The sequence below is a fragment of the Nanorana parkeri genome, unplaced genomic scaffold, assembly GCF_000935625.1.
Source record: "Nanorana parkeri isolate BGI_ZX_2015 unplaced genomic scaffold, ASM93562v1 scaffold33, whole genome shotgun sequence".
NCBI classification, from domain to species: Eukaryota; Metazoa; Chordata; class Amphibia; order Anura; family Dicroglossidae; genus Nanorana; species Nanorana parkeri.
Window position 1 is genome coordinate 647,965 of NW_017306301.1, and position 22,041 is coordinate 670,005.

Consider the following 22,041-nt stretch of genomic DNA (forward strand, 5'->3'; position numbering starts at 1 on the left):
GGGCAGGAGGGAGCTGCGGCTAGCACTATCTTCAGGGATTTCTGTAATATGAGATCTACCACCGAACTAGGTCTTATTTTCGGGGTAGGTCTTACTTTCGGGGAAACACGGTACCTGGCCGGTACTCAACTGGCAGAAATTCAGCACCAACACCAGCTGCCCTCATCTGTGACACTTCAATGTGCTGGAACTCAATATTAGCCATAGTGCAGAAGCTTCTCCCCTCCACTACCTCTTCTTTCCCCTATTCCTTCTCCCCTTCCTCCTTAACCCATCGACCATCACACGCTGGGATGGCAAAGCTGTAATTAAAATGCTTACAAGTGTTTATTACAATAAGTATGCATGTGTCATGTCAGAGAGGGCCTTCAGCGCAGCAGAGGATGGGGGAATTTGTGAATGAGAAGGTGAGTTTTAATAAAACTAATTAGACCTGGATCACAGAGGACTAATGAACACCCACCACAGATGTTACTGAAAAAAAAGTATTCTACAGTGTCATGGCATTCAGAAAATATATAATGTTTGGGGGGTGAAGTAATTTGGTGGCCTAAAATGTGGATCATAACACGTAAGAAAAAAAGGTCTAAGGGGTTAAATAATGTAATTCCAGATATCCCCAGAGTGTTGGAATGAAGAGTACTTTCCACAGCTTTACAGCTTTACATTTAATCAAAAATGACTGGTTTTAACCTTCATCTTATAATGGCTTTATTATCTATGATATTATCTAGATATCCATCCTACTGAACAACTGATTAAGGGCTTCATTCTCAAATTGCAAATGGCTCCTAATATTAAGGAAGTAATCTTTTAACATATCTATTTATATGAATCTCTGGAAATACATGTAACTCGCCAATTAATTACTATCACCATCCAAAGATTAATTTAGCTGGGCTCATTACTAATTGAAGATTCCATTACTTTCCTGAAATGTATCAGTAGGATCATTAATTAATAATAATAATGTCTTTGGGATTTTAAAAAACATTCACATGGCTCCAAAAAAATCAGATGTCGTTCTTTTAATTAATATTGAACTTTACTTCACATCATCTTTATCAATCTAAGACAGTGAACTATGAGGTTGAACTTGATAGACGTCAGCCTTTTTTTCAACCTTATTAACTATGTAAGTATGAAGCCATGATTTTCCCAGGAAAAACTGCGCCAAGCACTATTTGTTATTTCAAGTGAACCAGTCCTGTCCACCATATGATGGGTCTGGGCCCAAAAAGCAGGGTCCTGTGACTGTACAGGAAAAAGGCTATTATTTGAAGATAAGCACAGGTACCTAATAGTAATTCAAGAATCACTGCACTAGGTGTGAAAACTAAATAACTAAATAATTAGTTCGACCACCCTTTTGAAAAAGTGAAAGCACGAAACGCGTCAAGGAGGACGCACCTATAAGCACCACAAGGAGCCTGTACTTTACCTGTAATGTTAGTTAATAAACCTGGGTGGACTTGACAGGTTACCTTTAAAGCAGAATTCCAGGTTCTAGAATAAGTCAATAATAAAAAATCAAGAGCCCAAAATAAAAAAAATAATAAAAAAAACCTTTCACTGCATTAGTAATATCAGGCCACTGCCGCCCCCCGCAGAAACACCTCTGCCATTAGATGGCCCTCCTTTTTCAGGTTGAATGACAGCCAGCACCTACTTCCTGTGAGCCCAGGCTGGGCTGTCATGGACACTCTTCATAAGGGTGCATTACTCATTACATGAGCATCATTCAGTGCTGCAGTAAGGATCAGTGCTGCTGCCTAAGAAAAGAAATGTCCAGGTATGTTGCCAGACCGGGCAAATGATTGCAGGATTAAAGGTTCCAGTGAAAGCTTTCCCAATAAAGAAGAAAGTAAATACCTAACTCTCCTGCAGCCCATGCCGCAGAACACCATTTCATCAAAGAAAAATGACCAGATGATGTTTCTTCAGAAAATGACACTTCTAGGAGTGTTGATCTCCTAGTCCTCCCCGCTGCGCTCAGTAGTCCCCATCAACCTCATTGTCACAACTGTCTAGTAGGGATGTTGGGGTCAACAGAAGGACCACTGAGCACTGCTGGAGACACAGTTAATTGACACTGCAGGAAATGTTGGTTTCTGAAGAGACTTCCCCAGACAATTTCTCTTCAATGCAGTGGTGTTCCTTGAAGCAAGAGGCAGGAGTTAAGTATTTACATTCTTCTTTATAAGTGTATTGTTGACAGAGTCACTTTAATGAAGATGTAAACCTTAACTGAAAAATTGTTTTCTAAAACACTGTGGGGTGAAATTATTAACGCAATTGCGACTGTTAGAACTCACATGGGATAAATTTGATTCGCTTTGCGCCAGAATTATGTTTCTAGTGTAATGTCTGTTCCTAAATGAGATTAAATAGACCTTTAACAGCAGGTGATTGCTGGCCATTGCTGTTCATTTACAAGCGATCCGGAGCCTGTGCTGTACAGCACGGGGACAGCGGTGCCTGGGGAAGCCAACGGCGGGCGCAATGGGGGAGCCGCACGGGAGCCGCTGTCACCACATCGTTTGTACCGTGCGGCTCCCCCATTGCGGCCGCCGTTGGCTTCCCCGGCACCGCTGTCCCCGTGCGGCGCCTGGAAGAGGCTTGGCGGGTCTGCCGGCAATGATTGAATAGATATTCTGCGCCTTCCAGCCGGTGATCTCATAAAAGAAACATAAAAGAAAAAGAAAAAAATGCAAAACATTTTTTTAAGTCTCCTGCCCCTCACGTGCACCCACATTCACTCGTAAACACGCGTCGGTGCGTATACGTGCGAAAACGACAATTGCGCTACACATGTTACATCGCTGCGAATGTCAGAGTGAGAGCAATAATTCTAGTGCTGTCAATCACTGTTAGCACTAAACTGATGAGCGGTAAAAGCATTTAAAATGTTCACTATTTTGAGTATTGACATTTTTGTGGCTTCACGGGCGAACGCAATTTTAAGGCTTCACATGTTTGGTATCTATTTACCCGGCATGACCCCGTCTTTCATATTTTACCAAAACATTGGGTATCATATTATGTTTCTGTGCATTACATTTTAATTTAGTTTATTTTTTTCCTAAAAATACGGGTTTGCAACTAGCATTTTTTTATTCTACAAGGCCTCTGCTTTCAGAACATATATCATTGTTTGGGGGTCTGAAGCTGTTTTCTAGCCAAAAATATATATTTTATCATGTGTGTGCAAATAGTAAGAAAATGCCCCGGACAGCAAGTAGTTAAAGTGGTCATGGGGACTTCTTAAGTTGCAATTGCTTTGTTAGGTGAGGCGCAGGTTTCAGACAACAGCAGGACAAGCACAGATGTAATCAGTTGTGCACTATCGCAAAACACTCGCAATCAGGAAAATAGTGAACACTCAGGGCAACACAGGCTCACATCTTAACAGGAGCTGCTAAACATATTTGCGCTTAAAAAAAAGGATAAAACAGTTGCAAGTGCGTTAATAAATTCCCCACAGAGTATTATACGCTACTGACATTTATTTTAATAAAATATTGTTTACAACATTTTTCATCTCAGTTCTGCTGCTTTCCTCCTCTATCCTTTTTTCAGGCACTTCCTATCCACATACAGTCATTTCAGAGTCAGCTAAACATCATTGCCCCGGTCTGGCTTCCTGATAGTGGCAATGGTGAGCCATGTCTACACAATGTGTGTCAGTCTCCACCAAGGGATTAGGTGCCAGGGTGATATATTCCTCAATAGCCACAAAGGATATAAAATCTACTTTGTGTGCACCAAGTGCCTTGATAAACCCAAATACTACCATTAAAAGCAGCAGTAACATGATTAGTGTGCTGCACATGCCTATGTGGAAAGCAGAACTGTAAGAGGAACCATGAAAGTCCTCTCATTACAGGCTGTCTGCAGAAAACTAAAGGGGTGGATACAAGACCTGCTACCCTGCACGAAGAGAGAGAACATAAATGACTCATCTTTAGTACAAGATATTCCTGAAGAAAGGCAAGGTTCAGGAATTGCGTCATGCTGGATTATTAGATAGATCTAGAAGAAATACACAAGGGACACCAAGATTGAAGCAATAATACACATGGCTCTTTATTTAAACAATATTTGTTTAGCACAGGGTCCAGCTTTAAATTGCTTAGAAATGTTTGAGGCTGCCTTAGGCTGGGTTCACACCTAGGCGTACGGAATAGGCGCGTTAGCCACGCGTTTTTACCGCGATGTGCGTCAAAAGAAACACGAGATAAACGCGCGTTTCCTAGGGCTATCTGGCTGTATCCTAATGGATACGAGCGGCAAATAGGCCCAAAGAAGCTCCTGTACTTCTTTGGGCTTAGGGCGTTTTGCAGAGCGTTCTTACGCGCTGTAAAACGCCCAGGTGGGAACCATGCCCATAGGCAATCATTGGTTTTCACATGTTGAGCGTTTTACAGCGCGTAGGAACGCCCATTAGAGAAAATATGTGATTGCCCAAGAAATAGCATGACAATGCCCTAGAGAGTGTGAGACATCCCATCACTCCCTGAGCCCCCCTGTAAGGGCTAATAAGGCTATAAACACAGGCACATTAGTGCCTGCATTCCGGTCCAGTGCGATCTGCAAAAATAGTGCTTGCAGCATTTTTGCGGATCGCACTGGACTGGAACACAGGCACTAATGCAGGCGATCGCACTGTGGGCGAGGTGCCTGCCTGCGCAGGCTACGCCCCCTCCCGCCCCTGAATGCAGGTGTTTTTTCGTTGGTAGATCTCAATGAGCTCGTCATTTGAAAAGTAGATCTCCAGACGAAAAATAGTGGGCGCCCCTGCTATAAACAATCATGTATGCAGCAAATGATATCCTAATCCCTTTTGCTAATCCAACTTTAATTAGAATATATATTGCACTCGCTCCACTACCAATATCATAGCTATGTATGACTATACATTGCTAGAATGGCACTTTGTGTATCTGTAAAGCATTGCAACAAATTATGAATTGATGATATACCAATTATTTGAGACTGCCACTGTTGGAACATTTTTATGTGATGATTGCAAAGATTTGTATTATTCTAATGGAACTGCATGTGAGCGCATTGGTAGCGCTCACCCCCGAAGGAGCCGCCAGAATAACCCGGGTCATCACTAGTTGTCTAGTGAATTTGCTCTTCAGCTGCCCCATTCGCATTTAACCACCCTCTTCTAGTGCTCACAAAGCTGATATCCACTCCAGAAGTACAATGTTCAATACCTTTTTTTAACATCTTCACACTGGGAAGAGAGGATATAGGGATCCTAGACATCCAGAGTAGTACAGACATATGGGTCTATTCACTAAGCTGCCATAGGCAGCCGAGTGAATGACCGACCTGAAGTGAAGTGAGCCGAACACTGTTCGGCTATTCACTTCAGGCTGGTACGGCTGATTTCAGCCGTACATCGGCTCAGCTCAGCATGTTCGGCCGACCCGAAGTGCAGAAGGAGTTCGACTCAGCCGATCCAACATCTGGATCGGCTGAGCTGACCCTTCGGCAGGCTACTCACTGCTGTTCGGTCTATTCTCATAGATGCCGAACAGCAGTGAGTGAATAGCCGAATGCCGCTGAGCGGCATTCGGCTCGGCTGTTCTGCTCGGTCCCTCAGAGGGACCGAGCAGAACAGAAAAAGAGTTTAAAAAGTAAAAAAAAAGTAGATAGAAAACGATTGTGCGGAGCTAGCAGTGACAGCTGGCTCTGCCCAATAGTTTCCTATTGTCCAGCGGCTCTGCTGCCGTCAAAAAAAAAGAAAACTCTCCCGGGCGCTCTGGGAGGCTCCCGCTCCCGGACGCCCAGGAGAGAAACACTGCTTTTTCTTTTTTTTTCTTTATTCTGACACGGAACGATGTCAGAATAGAGAAAAAAAAAATCCCCATTGAAATACATTGGTACATTACTATTGGCTATTTCAATTTGCAATAGCCAATAGTAAACTAGCATTGTACCCGCCCTCTGCTGATGGACCTGATGGAGAACTGCAGCAGAGGGCGGGTACAATGCTAGTTGGGCGCCCGGGAGAGTTAGCTGTTTGGAGATCAGGGTCCCTGGTTAGCAGGCAACGGAGCCGTGTCAGAATACAAAAAAACAACAATTTCACCATAGGAATGCATTGCTAGATTCCTATTGGCTATTTCAATTTACAATAGCCAATAGCAAACTAGCTATCACACCCGCCCTCTGCTGCAGTTCTCCATCATGTCCCCACTAGTGGTTGACAGCAGCCGAGGGCAGGTACAATAACTAGTTTGCTATTGGCTATTGCAAATTGAAATAGCCAATAGGAATCTAGCAATGCATTCCTATGGCCAAATCTTTTTTTATTTTTATTTTGACGACAGCGAAGCGCTTTCTAAACATATTTAGAGACTGTAATTTTCTAAATGTTATGCTTGGCCTTTAGAAAAAATCCTTTTTCCTTTGCAACCCTAACTTTCTAAATCCTCATTGTTCAGTTCTGCTGGCTTCAGATATCTCTTTAATGAATAGTCTGCTTGTGTAATATACCCTTATAATGTTTTTTAAGATTGATACTATTATCTAGAACTCAAAAGTCTACTATTACAGCTAGGATAATTACCAATGGCACTCAGACAACCAGTTTAAAACTTGCATGGGAGATACTCACTGGGAGTGGTGTCTTTTAAAGGTAGACATCACACAAAATTCACCAGTACCTATCACCTGCGAATACCCATGGAAGCTGCATGCTGCATTAAGGTACCTCTGTTTGTTGTATTTGGGGCATGCACATGAGAAGTCTACAACTGTTTTGCTAAATGGGGATTTTCATGTGTATGCTCCACAGAGGAGTCTAGGCTTAACCCCAGAAATCTCCATTCCCATGAATCATTCATGTGTCACTGATTATAATGTAACGGTTGATTTTTTAAGTGCTCAGGCATAGAAATTAAGTAATTCCCGTTTATAATATTGGCCATTCCCTGTATATCTTCCTAGACTATTGCAACATAAACATAAAAAGGCATTAGATAGACTGCAGATGCCTCCTTGAAAGGTTGTACCAAATACTGTAGGCCTAGTTCTTACAATTCTTTAGAAAATCTTAGCTTTATACCATAATCACTCTACTAGGATCTGGGCTAATGGTACCTTATCCTGCCCTACCCATACCTGAAACGACACTCTACAGGATTACCCCTTATCCTTCACACTGTGTTTTCTCTCCATAAAACATCTGGACAAAGCCATATGTGATAACCCTAAACTTATGGTAATACGCCTAAATGATCATCTTTTTAAAGTGTCTCTATATGCAGACAATCTCTTACTTTATGTCACCTCCCCACGTACACCCATTCTATCCATTATGAGGGAATTTGAAGACCCCATACAAAGGGAAATCTAACTTTTCTTTATGATGGCAAGGTTCTGCCATCAAATATCTATGCATATATATTTACCCTCAGTATTGAACTCCCTGGCGAGTGTGAGTTACAAACACTATGACAATCTCAACCTTTCTTGGTTCAGATGTATAAATATTATTACCCAATATGAGTCACTATATCCCTCACATGATTTAAGAATGTGCTGCTACAAACAGCCTGACCCAAATTTGTAATCTCCACTATCTATTAACTCTGCCTTCATCTATTCACATGATCCCAAGTTTATTGTTAAATTAGAGAAGTAGCCTGGTGATGCCCCAAGGAGATGGACTGGGACAAAATTGCTCCTCCATAAAATAGATCCCTTTGTCCCTGGTACCTGCTGCAGATGTCAAATGGTACAGGGAGCAAAGTCTTATATCTGGGGAACATGCCTCTTAATATTGCCCTTCTGAGACAAAGTCCTTTGTATATATCAGAAACTGACAGGATGAGAGGAAACACCATTCCCAATGAACCCAAATTACACTCCCAAACATGATTTCTGGTGTTAATAAGCAAATTCAAAGAAAGTCTCTGCCTGGAGCATTATATCTCATCCCTGGTGGGGAGCTGATACTCCTCTACTCTCAGAATAGGTGTGTGAAATGGATTCTATATATCAAATAGAGAAAATGGCCTCCTGGGAAAGTGATTAATTTGAGACACCCTGCTGACTTCCTATCTTACCTTTAGACTGACAATGCTACATAGCCGCAAAGAGCAAAGTATATTCTTTTGTGGCACGAGAGGTATGTGCAGTGATCTGGATCCCCCTCCCTTGTGCTTCTCACTTCACCCCCTTTTGCCTTCCCCCCTACCCCCTCTATCATTCCACCCATCCCCTCCTTCTCTCTTCTCTCACTTCCCCTCAAATTTCTATTCCCGCTGTATAAGAACTTACATACATATGGATTAATATCTCTTAATATATTCTACTCATCATGACACAGAATGATCATATATAATTTCTTTCACTTTCTTTATGTATTTATATGAACCCTATCTCCTTATTTAAGAAAATGAATATACTACACGTGGTAGAAGAAGATATATGACTTTATTTTCATGTCAAATATGTGACATTGATGGATGTCACATTTAGTGATTGTCATACATAAAATGTCTGTTTTATGGCCCAAACTTTGGGTACTTTTCTATTGTGCTTCGTTCTGTTGAATGTACATTTGCTATATCTTTTCTTGCTATACTTGAAAAGTAAAAACCTGAAAATAAACATAAACATAAAACCCTGAATGTAACATAAGTCAATTACATTCTTTTTATGCTCAAACATAGTTTTTATTCTATAATTAATATATATAATTGCTTTTGCTTGAAAAATCTGATTTATTTGTAAAAGTGTCATCAAAGAAACCTGTCTAGAAATCAATATGGTACATGCCATTACTGACTTATTTTTTGAAGGTACCGTATTTTCCGGCGTATAAGACGACTTTTTATACTTCAAAACATCCCCCCGAAAATCGTGGGTCGTCTTATATGCCGGGTATACAAAACGTCCCTAATCTGTCAGCCCGCTGGATGTGCGGTAATACTGTATGTACGGTAGCTTCGGCTACATGCAGTATGCCGCGCTAAGCCTTTCACGGCGAGCGATGTACACAACCTCTGCCAATCCGAGCAGGCTTTGTATTCATTAATAGAATACATCGCTCGCCGTGATTGGCTCAGCAGGGTATACTGTATGTAGCCAGAGCTACATACAGTATACCGCGTACATCGTTTTCCCTGATTGGCTCAGTGTCGTATACTGTAGCCGAAGCTACCGTACTGTCATAGACTTGCCTTTCCGAGATTGCTGCAGCAGCAGCGTGTCCGGAGCATCCAGCGGCAAGCCGTCCCTGAAAGGGTTCAGCGTCGGCCGCCGCTCACGGCTCCTCCCCCCACACGTCTTCCTCCTCCATAAAATGGAGGAGGTTACACTTGCTCGGCGTTCTAACGTAGTAGAACGTTGAGCAAGTGGACCCTCACCTGCCATTCTGAACCTTCTAGTCCTCCTAGACAGGACTACTTGTCAACCTGCACATCCCTCATTGTTACCTTACCTGAAGGACGCATCTGCCAGCAATCAGCCAGCAGCACTTCCTAACCGCAAGTACTGACATCTGAAACTGTATTGCTACATTTTGTGCTGGATTACCTTAAAGGGACAGTGTATTATCCTTTAACATTACCTGTCCTGGTTGTCTAGTTATAGAGACCATTTATTTCATTTGCTGCCCATAAATGAATAATATATATATATATATATATTATTATTATCATTATTATTTATTTTATATTCTGACGACGGGCGCTGTAAAAAAAACCCCCAAAAAACAGAAAGGGCACCTCCCTGAAATGAGACTGGAAGCTCCCTGAAATAAGGTTTTGCAGGTTGCGATGTCTGACATCAATTTTACTGAAATCACTCCACTCATCCCTACACCTGTCTGATAGTAAATGGACTGGGCAGATATTAGAGAAAAAAGGGGGGACTGAGTAAAGGTCTGCAAGGAAGGGGGAAGGGGGGGTTAGTAGAGGGTAAGTGACATTATATGGAAAGGATTTTGTAGAAGGGAATGAACCTGCAGGCAGTAGGAAAGCAATAACTAATGGTTCTGCCATGAAAACACGTTTCTATATACCAGGGGTAGTCAAACTACGGTTGTAGTGCAACTACAAATCTCATTAAGCATTGAAAGACACTGACAGCCACAGGCATGACTACCAGAGACAGATGCTTGAAGGAATGTATAGTTTTACCACAGCTGGAGGGTCGAAGTTTGGCTAGCCTTGCTATATACTATAGGGGGGAAATTCATAAAAACTGGAGCAGTTGCGAAAGAAACCAATCAGCTTTTCTCTTCAGTTTGCCCAGTTAAGTTTTGAAAATAAAAGATGCAAGCTGATTGGTTGCCATGGGCCCCAGTGTCTCTACATTTTTATGTAGAGACAGTATTCAGGTAAATAAATTTGCAGTCTGTCTAGTTACAATCCAGTGACATCTTAAAAGCCCTGACCTAATACATTTTTAATTAGCTTTGCTTAGATTTGGCAACACTCTTTTGACTATATTTGAATTGTGAAGCTATTTAAAATATTGATGAAAATCCTAAACTGTTATCCAATAACCATATGAATCACATACACAGCCTCTGCACAGCCTTTTCTGCTATGCTACTTCATACAGTATTTGTTTATTATTTTTGCAATATTTTAGCAGATTAAATGCTTTTTGGGCAATTTTATTTTAAATCATTTTTAAAACTGTTTACATTTATAAACTGATATATCATTATTTTTCTTATTGGTATAAAGTCGTTATTTTACACATGCACCTTTGATATATACGGTGCTTTCATGAGTGTGAGTGTAGTGTTTGGTGGGCTGTCTTACAAAAAAGTCCAGCACTTAATGACAGCTCCTGGAGACTGAAGATCTAGCCCTTATAATAGAAGAAACAGAACTCTCAGTTCATGGTGTAGCCACAACTGACAGCTCACAGCTCTTTTGGTACCAATCACAGGAATCAGTGCCGGAATCATACAGACTCTGCTCTGTACAAATATTGAACCCTTTCAGGCCCTTTACATATATAAAGGAGAACTATGAGGTGAGTGATTTTCACTAAACTCATAGTTCGAGCCGACCTGTGACAATGAAACTGTCACACGTCGGCTCAATAGATCGGGAAGTGAGCAAACACATACCGTCGCTCGCTCACTTCTTGATCATGTCCCTGCAGAGAGCTGTGACTGTCACTCACGGCTCCCTGCAGGGATTCCCCCCCTCCCTGCTCCGATCTTCCAGCGCTGACTGGCGGAACGGACGGGGGAGGGGGCGGGTACAGCTGACTCTGCCTTTAGATAGGCAGAGCCAGCTGTTAATCACGCAGCTGGGTGGATCTCGACAGTAATCTGTCTCAGTATACCGCAAGCTGTAGCTTGCAGTATACTGAGCTTTGGGTCATGGGAGGACGCTAGTTTGTGTCCTTCCGTGACCCTTGGGAGAACTATGGGGAAAAACACTTACCCTATAGTTCTCCTTTAACAGAAGGCTGCACATAGAAATTAATTGATAAGGTTTAGCTACACTTTAATTTTAAATTTTGAATGAACTATATTTATTTATTTATTATTGGGATTTACACTGAGTGGCCAGATTATTATGACCACCTGACGTTTGTAGGCAAATTAGCTATAATTTCGCGCTGAAGTTGCTAGAGGGCCAGACCATTATAAATAGGGAAGCAGGTTGTTTACCACAACAGTAGAAGTGATTTTTTTTCTGAAGATATGGGTAAACAACGCGATTTAACAGCCTTTGAACGTGGGATGATAGTTGGCGCTCAAGCCATGGAGCGAGTATCAGCAAAACAGCAGAATTCGTTAAATATTCAAGAGCAGCTGTTGTTAAAGTGTTTAAAGACTGGACTGTCAGCCAAAAATCTGGGTCTGAACGTGTGAATTGTGGCCGTCAGCGACTAGTCAATGTTAGGGCAGAACGGAGAGTGGCAAGACTGCTACAAGACAACAGAAGGGCAACAGTGCAGTGTCAGATTCCTTGCATCACCGTTCAACATCTCGTGGAGTCACGAGGCGGCCCAACAAAGTCATCTCATGGAGTCATCTCATGGCCCAATGAAGTACTGATGGGGTGGTCATAATTATCTGGCCACTCAGTGTATATAGCGTCAACAATTTACGCAGCGCTATACGTTCTATAATGATCTACTAAGACACTAGACAGCATATTAGAAGGGCTCATATATCAGGAAACCTAAAGGTATTAAAAATGTTTGTATTGATCAATAAATAGATATCTGTACTGGTAATTATAGACTGCCTGCAGGCCATGTCTGGTTTCATATACTAAAATCCGATGCATAACACACAAATCCATATTAGGAGAATGGACTGTAAATCAGACAAGCACATAATGATTACAAACATATCCTTTTAGCAGTTGGTCAGATCAGGGCTCAAACAATGAACAACATAGAAAATGATTGACCAAGCCTCTAGAACAACCTTGCGTGACTTATGCTGTCTTGTTTAAGTGGATGGAGTTGTTTGGGTTTATCTTCATTGTTTATACAAATTCATTCTAATTACAAAGCAAAGGAAAGGCATTAGGGTGTTGTGCTCTATGCTGTCTCTACCAAAATATTTCAGCAAACCTATCCTTACCTTTGTATACCTCAGTATGAAAACATTTCCCACCACACTGCATATGTTAATTACACTAAATCAATCAGTATGTGGTATTGGCTATAAGTACCTGTTAATGTCCGTACCACATGTCAGAAATACACATGAGACAGAGAGCTGGCCTAATGACATTGCACCTGCACGTCTTGTAGCCTTCAGCAAGCAAGGGCAATTTGTTTATGGAGACTTAATCGTGACTAATTGCAGGGCCATTACAGGAAGGCAGCCAATTAAATTTGGCTATCATCCACTGTGCACCTGTGGCCTTTTCACTGTTGAAATCAGTCTTCAAAAATAAAGGTGATCAAACATAAGGTGTTTGTAAAGCATGACCGCAGTGTTGAACAGCAAGATGAAACGATGTTTGAAATGAAATTTGACACCAATACATAGTAGAAATGTGTTACCCACTGTTGTGTTGCAGTAACGTGTACTTGCCATGTTAAAAATAAGTGGATTGCCATTGCCAACATCTGAAAAATTCTACTTGCTTGCCTACAATGCTGATGCTGTAGCTGCAATACTCCTTGGATCACTGACCTGGGATAGGTAGGTATTCAAATGAGGAGTTTCGGCTTTCTTGTTCTAGATTAGCAACTCTGAAACCACTGTTATCAGGAGACCAGCATGGAAACTAGGCAGCTAGAACTTTTAGAAGGGGGTCAGCAATGGCAGACCACATATTTCTCTCATGACAGTTTTCTTTAAACTGTAATATGACTTTTAAAAAGTATCTGCTATTATAATAAAACAGTTTTTGCTGTCCACCACCAGATGTACTGTACATAAGATTTTCTCTGCATTGGCACATCATGCTGTTCTCTTTGATAGACTGATGTGCTCATAAGTCTTGATGCCTCTGTTGTTGTGATGGGCTTAATATACTTGGCATCTTATTGCTACAGATGGAGCTTTGTATTCAGTAAAAAGTGGGATTTCTCCTATAAAGGGATTAGATTAATCACAGTCTGATATCCTTAGATCTAGCTCAAACCAACTGCTCCATCACTGATTGTTTATAGCAATGGGGATGTTCTGGCAAAATGGTCTTTTTCAAACTGTTGCATGTGCATTTGTACTTATATAGTTACATTTCTATAAGATAGTTCTCTACTAATATTGAATCTATACTGAGTTTTTTTTTATCACAGCATTTTGTAACTTTCTGATACGATGCAGACTTTGGGCATAGTTGCACCTGAATACAGAGAATTTGGAAGTTGCTGTTTGCTGATAGTATGGTACACATGGAATGAATGGGCATGTGTAGATGGTTGTTGTCAGACACTGTCTTTTACATTCCAATGGAGGTAAAACACTGCATTTGACCTACTGCATGCAATGCAACACATTTCAATAGGACCTCCGGCAGCTCAAACACAACTTTAGAACTGTCATCTATACTACACCTTGGTAAATTGAAATATGCTTACTTGCATTTGAAATGCACATCAAATGCAGGAAACCAAACCTGTCTACACAAGACCTGAAAATTCTCTGTTGCCAGTCGGTTATGCCAATGCATAATAACTTCTATGTTTGAATTTATGAGTTTGACATTGGATCCAGCAGTGTCTATGCTGTCTTTGCTATGACACATATTATTACCTGTAGTATTAAGTTAAAAAGGTTTTTTCTATGGAAAAATAAATACATTTTAATAAGGGAGTGATAGTGCTAAAAAGGTAATGCTGGACATATGCACACTGTGTATTCAGATTGGTAACAATATCTTTATAGTCTTGACAGCTCAGTTCTTTATAAAGAACAGTTGGTCTAGTGTACAGGGAGTTGTGTACAGTCTCAGGAGAAACAGCACAATCGTATTTTGCCAACAGTTTCCAAAATCTGTTTTGTTGGGGAAAATACTCTATGAAGATGGTCCTTAAGTCCAAAACTTTAGATTGGTACTAACACCTGTATGGTGAAATTGTTAATAGAAAACTATTTGGGGCATTGGATGTGCTACTGTCTTCTGTCACACAGTACAGTTTGTGACTGCACATCACACTGGCCAGGAGTGTCATCTTCTGTATGATCTACCCAGGGGGGGGGGGTCCATCATTACCTGACTCCCCATTATTTCTAGGGGGAAGGTTCTGGAACTAGAGGTAAGTGTAAGTGTAACATACATAATTACACTTACCTCACCCCAATATAAAGTTCTTTAAAACCCAAGGTTTTCCATACACGTGGCAATCTGATTGTAATTGTGACCCTTAGAGGAGCTTTTCTTCATTTGACCTCTACATCCGTTATTGGGTATGTGTAGGGAGGTCTCCTAATTTTCCCTTATAAACCAGTTACCAAAAATGCTGGGTCCTTTAATTTCCTGGCTGTTTATAAGCAAGGTCAAGCAGAGCCTTTTTTCCCAATCAGTATTACTGCCAGCCTCATGCAGTCAACTGACACAATTATTTTCACTATATTCACACCCACAAGTGTTAATATGTTTATTAATGTATAGAAAATATATTTGAATGACGCTTTTTTTTTATTTCACCAACAGAAATTGATGAAGAAAGGTCCCCAAACCCTTTACAAACGGTAAGATATTTTCTTCATTCAGAGAAATTTAGAGAAAGCAAGGAGTTCTTACATTAAGGTCTATTTCACACCTATATATTGCGATAATTTATGTTTTAATGTTCTGTAACGCACAATCAATTGTTTAATGTGTTGTAGTGCCACCCCAATGATTCTTGCTAGCCCCAATGAACATTGCTAGCCCCCACCACCATTGCGTTGCTGGGCATTACATTTATTTTTTAAATTTTTGGTGCATTGTGATGCCTTGGCAGCCCATTAAAATGCATGATAACACGCAATATAAGGCACATTAATGTGCATGCAGTGATGCACTGCAGAAATCAGATGAGCTTTAATGTGTGCAGATACCGGCCATTATAGGGGTAAAGCTTCAGGGACAGCCAATTGCATAATGGTAAGGCCAGGATGAGTTCAAAAGCTGTGTATATTTTTTAGGGTTAGTATTCCAACATGAACACCTCTTTTAAGAATTAAAACAGAAGCAATCAAAAACATACCCCTATATCTATTTCACATGACCAACCTGTGCTCAAAATGGCCTTCACTTATATTGCAGATGCCGTTTAATACCTGATAGGTCATAATGCTTGTTTACCTATCTAATCACAACTGTGGACTCTAAGGTACTGTTAACCCCCAAGGTGTATTCCCTTAGCCTGGTCACATGATATTTTGTGGAATAAAATTGCTGCATGCTATAGTACTGTATGAAACCAATATATCACACCCTGCAGAGAAACCCACAGCTTAACGACTGCACCCCAGAGAATAGAAAAGAATGAAGAGATTTGTATTCTTTGCAGGATAAAATGACACTCTACTGATTTACATGCTTCTGAGATTCAAAATGTTATACTAGGGAAGTGCAGAGGCAAAAAACTCTTCTGCAACCTGAAAAATATATCTGCATAATAGATCCTTCATCTTCCTCCCACAGATCAAGAAATTAGATGTCAGAATATAATTCACATGTTTTTGAATATCTATAACTTTGGAAGTAGGAAAATTGGGACATTTTCAGAAGCTTGTAGCAATGAGCTGTTGGTTCCGGTATTGAATCTGTCAGGTTGCCAGGATTGTTGATTAAGGCAAAGTAGATCGATCATGCTAAGAGGTAATGTGTGATTGGACATTGCACATCATCACTTGATTCGCCATATTGGAAAATGTCCAGTACATAAGTTTGATCAACTATTACTACTATCGTTCAATGATTTATTATATCATGAATTAAAATAAAAGTGATCTATAATAATCACTATAGTGCTTTTTATGCCCAGTGTATTTTTTTCCATCCTGGAAACGATAATTAAATTTCAAACATTTAACCAGTATAATTTCCGTTGCATGGAAATCATTCCACAAATTAGTTTGTGAATGACAGATTTTCCAATACATTTTTAATATCGGCATCGGTGCAGATACCGAGTATTCGGGTGAGTGCTCTGATACCTTCCTTGATACTGGAACTTCGGGTCAGAGGGAAATTTCCTTTGCCTGGCAGTGCCATTAGAGAGCATGGAGTCGGCTTCCTGTCCAATCAGGCAGCCAGGCATCACTTAATAACTCGCCGGCCAGCTTCCTGACTGGCCGGGAATCCGGCTCCATGCTATTTGGCTGGCTCCATGCTGATTGACTGGAAAGCCGGCTTCCAAGCCAATCAGCATGGAGCGGGCCAAGCACCATGGAGTCGGCTTCCTGGTCAATCAGGAAGACGGTCGGTGAGTCATTGCCTGCCACCTGGCATCCTGATTGGCTGGAAAGCCAGCTTTATGTTCCCTCACGGCACTGATGGTCAGAGGAAATCTCCCTCTTACCGGAAGTTCCAGTATCGGGGGTAGGTATCGGAGCATTTGGGTGAGTACAAGTACTCACCCAAATACTCTGTATTGGCACTGATACCGATACTAGTATCAATGCATTCCTAGTGTGTACTGTTGTATTGTGTGTGTACTGTTTGTGTAATGTGCGTGTACTGTTGTATTATGTGCGTGTACTGTTGTGTTATGTGTGTGTACTGTTGTATTATGGGTGTACTGTTTGTGTAATGTGCGTGTACTGTTGTATTATGTGCATTTACTGTTGTGTCATACCGCCTCCGTCCGATTGGGGTGGAAACCGGGCTTCCCTGCGAATCAGCATTGAGCCGGTCAAACAGCATAGAGCCGGCTTCCCGGTCATTCAGGAAGCCGGGGGCGGGTAATGACATGCCGCTCGGCTTCCCGATTGCCCGGGAAGCTGGCTCCATGCTAGCCGGAGTACCGGTATTGGTACTCAGTAATGGCGAGTACCGAAATATAAATATCGGTACTTGTACACGATACCGATAAACCAGTATTGGTGCATCCCTACTACAAAGGTATAAATATTATTAATAATAATCAGCCCCTGCTTTCATATATCTATCAGAGTTTCAAATTAAGATCTCCCTTCTTAAATTTGTAACTTCTTACCATGAAGTTTCAGACTTCAGGCTACAACATAGAGAAGTTGACTCCTTCTGCTACAATATCTGTGCTACAGAATAGATGACCAAAATCCAGAAGAAAAACTGAAATGTCTTTCGGGGGTCTTGGCAGTTAGGCAGAGCTGGTCATTGGAGCAGAGATACTTGTACTTATTCTCGCAGAAACAATTGCCGCACACGCTGGTCAATGTTTATTCCCGAAGTCAAAACATGCTGTAAACAAACACAGGCTCCTCTAACTCAGAGTCGTTTGTGTGACAATTGTTTCTGCGAGAACCAGTTTCAAGCTGCAGCATACTTTTCTTGCCGGCACTGAAAAGAGGGATGGAGCTGTGTGACCACAGGTCAGGGAATATGAGCGGAGGCTGCTTTGTGAGTTTTGTCTATATACTTGTACTTATGTTATGTATTTCTGTATCCATGAAAGATATATGACACGTTGGACGTTGATTCAACTCAAATGAATATTTCCAAGGCTGAGGTATCAGTTTTAGGATGACTGTCACTTTAAATATGATTTAATTATAAGTTCTAAGTAGCCTCTTGTTGTCACATCTATTTGCAATCATGTGACTGCTTCACTTTTTGTCTGATGCCAGTCTTTTCCCAGGTCTGATTATTCTGACTGTGCATGGGTAGGTGTGCTTAAAAAGAGTGATCGGATCTAGCCAGATACAAGCCATTGAACACCTTAAACTGGACTTACAGGGATTGAATTTTGGCCATTTCTTTAATGGGGAAAATTCAGTCCATGGGTGGCCCTGCCAACACCACCCAGCACAGCAAAAATCTATTTTTCAATTGACTTTTTTTGAAGAAACCCGGTGGAAAATTGTCAGGCAAACAGTGATGTCAGCCAATCATCTGCAGTCACTGTTCCAGTATTCTGGGAGCCACAGATTTCAGCTGTCAGTATACAATTGCCAGCAGAGAAGATTCAAACAGCGTGGATGGGGGAATTGAAAGAGTTTTAATCTTAATATGTAAGGCCAGCCTTTAGTAGATAGATCTAAAAGACTAAGATAATGATCACCCTATCTTTATAAGTTCACTAAAATGATGGGGCAGAGGTGATTCCGCTGCCTCTCCTGTAGCTCGATGAGAGGCAGAAGATCTTTACGGGAGACAAGGTCAGGTGAGGGAGGGACTATTTTGTTGGCCACCTGGATGTTGCACATCCATGTCATTGCTGGGGGGGTTTTTAGGCTAGAGTCAATGATAAGTCTGTTTTAAAGGAGAAGTATTGGGAGAGTAAAATGTACTCTTCTCAATACTTAGAGCTGGCGTGGGACACTGCAGGTATCACAAGTTGGCTCTACAGATCGAGAGCTGTGCGATCATGAACTGCTGGTCTCTCAGCTCATGGTCTTCTCCCTGCAGAGAGTAAAGACCGTCAGTCACTGCTTCCTGCAAGGATTCTCCCATCCTCTCTGTTCCTCCTCCTCATTGGGAGGACAGACAGGGGAGGGGCGGGCACAGCTTGTCCTGGCTCTAGAGAGGCCAACTGTCAATCAGGCTGTGAGGTGGATCCTGACAATATTTTTGGAAATTTCCTGGCTACAGCGTGGCTCAGATGCTGGGTTTGGGTCACAGGAACACATTAGTAAATATACTTCTTTGACCCAAAAGAGGACTATACCCCATAAAAAGGTTTGGCTTTAGTACTCTTTTAACAAAACACAATTAGATTTTTTTAAGTGATGGCCATACAATACTAGCATCCAACTTTAACAACCGAACTTTTGACTTCTTAACTTTTTAGTGTATTTGTTAGAATTATGTTACCATACTGATAATATATACAGGTATATAATAATAATAATAATAAGTATACATGTGTGTTAATGCCAGTTTACCAGTAATGAGTATTAAACAGAAATCAAGAGGAACACAGAAGAAGTATTGGATATTACGGTAGGTTATGGTTAGAATTTAGTTTTGGGGTTGTGAGGAATGACATCTACGTATGCTATGTGTTAAATCTATATGCTGCTTTTTGCTGCCACCGTCAGTGATATATTTCAGTAAGAATATCTCCTGTCTCTTCTTACAGTCGACATTATCTATGTCCCCACATCAGAGGAAAAAAGTGTCACGTACAACACCTACAATGAAAGGTATTAAAGCACTGTCTGCATGATATTCTAATTTGAGCTGTATTTGTTATTTTGGTCATTGCATACAGAGATAATGATATGCAAATCAAATGTATATCACATGTGTTTTCAAGTGTCTTAAATGTAATCAGTGTAGCCGACATCTGTGGGGGAGGTTAGTCTTTACTATCTTCTTTGCAAGAGATACTTTAGTTTACATGTATACATACTTTAAAGCAAGTGAGTATAAAAGGGGCCTAATACTCTCTTGACCTGCTGTATTACAAATGGAGATGGCATTTTGTGAAGCCTTTTTTCTTTTAGTCAGAAGAAAATGAAGAGATTGCCTTTGCTATATGGCTCAATGTTACAATATAACAGTTAAATCTGCCCGACACCCTGTACATCATTCACCTAGAAAAGAAAAAGAACCTAATACACCCTCATACGGGATTGGCAATTTTACCTAGTACAGGAATCCATAGAGCATAACGTTAAAACAAGAGATTTCTGCATCCTGGGACTGTATAGCCTGGTTTTACGCAGCTTAATGTGTGTAATCGCGTGCAAATGCGTCTATATGTGGCTATACACTGGAATATCTAAACACAGGAAATAGTGATTCGGAAACATAAAAGTTGTTTATACTTCCAAGATATCCGCTCCTCTGTTTAATGCAAGAGGCCCATGTGCATTGGACCTTATAGGGAACATCTAGAAATGTTAATTGTGCCTAAGAAAAAAAATACCCCTTGTCTTGAATTTCTCCTGAAAAATAGCAGTACCTTTGACTGCTAGCTTTATAAGATATAGGGTGAGATTTGAGGTCAGCTGCTCGCTGTTCTTCATGCTGGAGAGAAAACTGTATCTGGGGACCTGCAGTGCAAGCATCTCTCTGCTTCTGCTGCATGTATTTTGTCCATCTTTGCTTCCTTCATCTCTACTGCTGCTTCTTCATTACGTCCACCAGTCATCAGATCACCACTCATCGGGAGGCAGCTCTGATAGGAGGGAGCAAAGCCTGGCCTCTACCAAGATGACCACCTCCACACACAGAGACAAAGTGCAGAACAAAGCACGGTAAGTCAGTATTGGGGAAAAGATCATTAGTAGGGCTCCTACAGGCAATGCTGGTGACTAATCCTTTGTCCTCTGTATGCTTTGTTTGGGTGCAGCTTTCACAGTTCAGGTCCCCTTTAAGCGTTCTTATATAGCAGCTGTCTGGAACTGTGCTTTAAAACTTACAGTGTTAAACCAATCCAGTAAACAGACAGCATCTTTTTTAGAATACAACATGACTGGGAATGTCTGTCTCCAAGGAGGCGAACCAGTCAAGCATTCCTTGCTCAATATGGTAAAATAGGTTGGAAATTAAGTGCAGCAAACGTGCATGAGGCTTCGAGCAATTTTTTAATTTCTAAATTTACATTTCATTGTACTGGCCCATTAGAGACAGAATGAGTCACCCTTTTTGGTTTCATGGAAAGCAATCTCAAGTGTATGAAAGCTGAACAGCGAAAAAGTCAGCAGGTACTGAGTCACAGTCTCCGCCGTTCAGCTGAGCATTAGAAAAGTGAAGGCTTGAAAAATAGATGATAGATGAGACTGCTGGAAGATGCAGAACAATACTCGGGTTCATCATTCTCCCTGATGCTATGTTGTTACTTAATGTGTTGTGGCTTTTATCATAGGTACATATAAAGGGAGTTTTAGCGGGACACTCTCATTTGATTTTTTTGCTAACTTACTTTTTATGTGTATTTTTTACTTAATGTTTAATGTTAGTGTTATTTTATTTTGCATTTGTTTTGCCAGGTATCATACATATTGGGTGCTTATCTTGATTTGCAGCATTTCTTTATAATGGAGACGTTAAAGATGATCTCTAGGCCCAAAAAATATCAGCTAATAGATTAAATACTGCTAATTATAAATATGAAATTATTTTAATGTTGAAAATTTTTACTTTTATTTTTAAAAAGTAATTCCAAAAGCTGAGCTAATGGCTGACAGATGAAATCAAGTATGAAATACATATATGACAGCTCTTTTACCTGCAATGGATTTGTATTTCTGTCTATCCAGTCCTGACATTTACAATGCTTTGTCATTTATTGAGAGAGAAGGAGAAAGGTTAATGCTAAACGCAGTGTTTTTTACCTAAAAAAATCATATTTGTAAGTTATAGTTAAATCTGTATTTTTTATTATTATTATTATTATTATTACTGTAGGGGCTTCGGGAAAATATCAGGGGTCTAAACAGAAAGAAAAAGGGATTGAGAACACAGAGTCCTCTGCCCATACAGGCGGGGG

General features: G+C 40.8%; 1 protein-coding gene across 1 annotated transcript in view; it reads left to right on the plus strand.

Annotated features, from left to right (window-relative positions):
- The window catches only part of PPP1R1A (protein phosphatase 1 regulatory inhibitor subunit 1A), a 125,585-nt gene that overhangs the window by 90,387 nt on the left and 13,157 nt on the right, over positions 1-22,041 (plus strand). The window contains exons 3-4 of the mRNA XM_018568710.1: positions 15,123-15,160; positions 19,684-19,747. Coding sequence (XP_018424212.1) covers positions 15,123-15,160; positions 19,684-19,747 — 102 coding nt within the window. The remainder of the gene's footprint in view (positions 1-15,122; positions 15,161-19,683; positions 19,748-22,041) is intronic.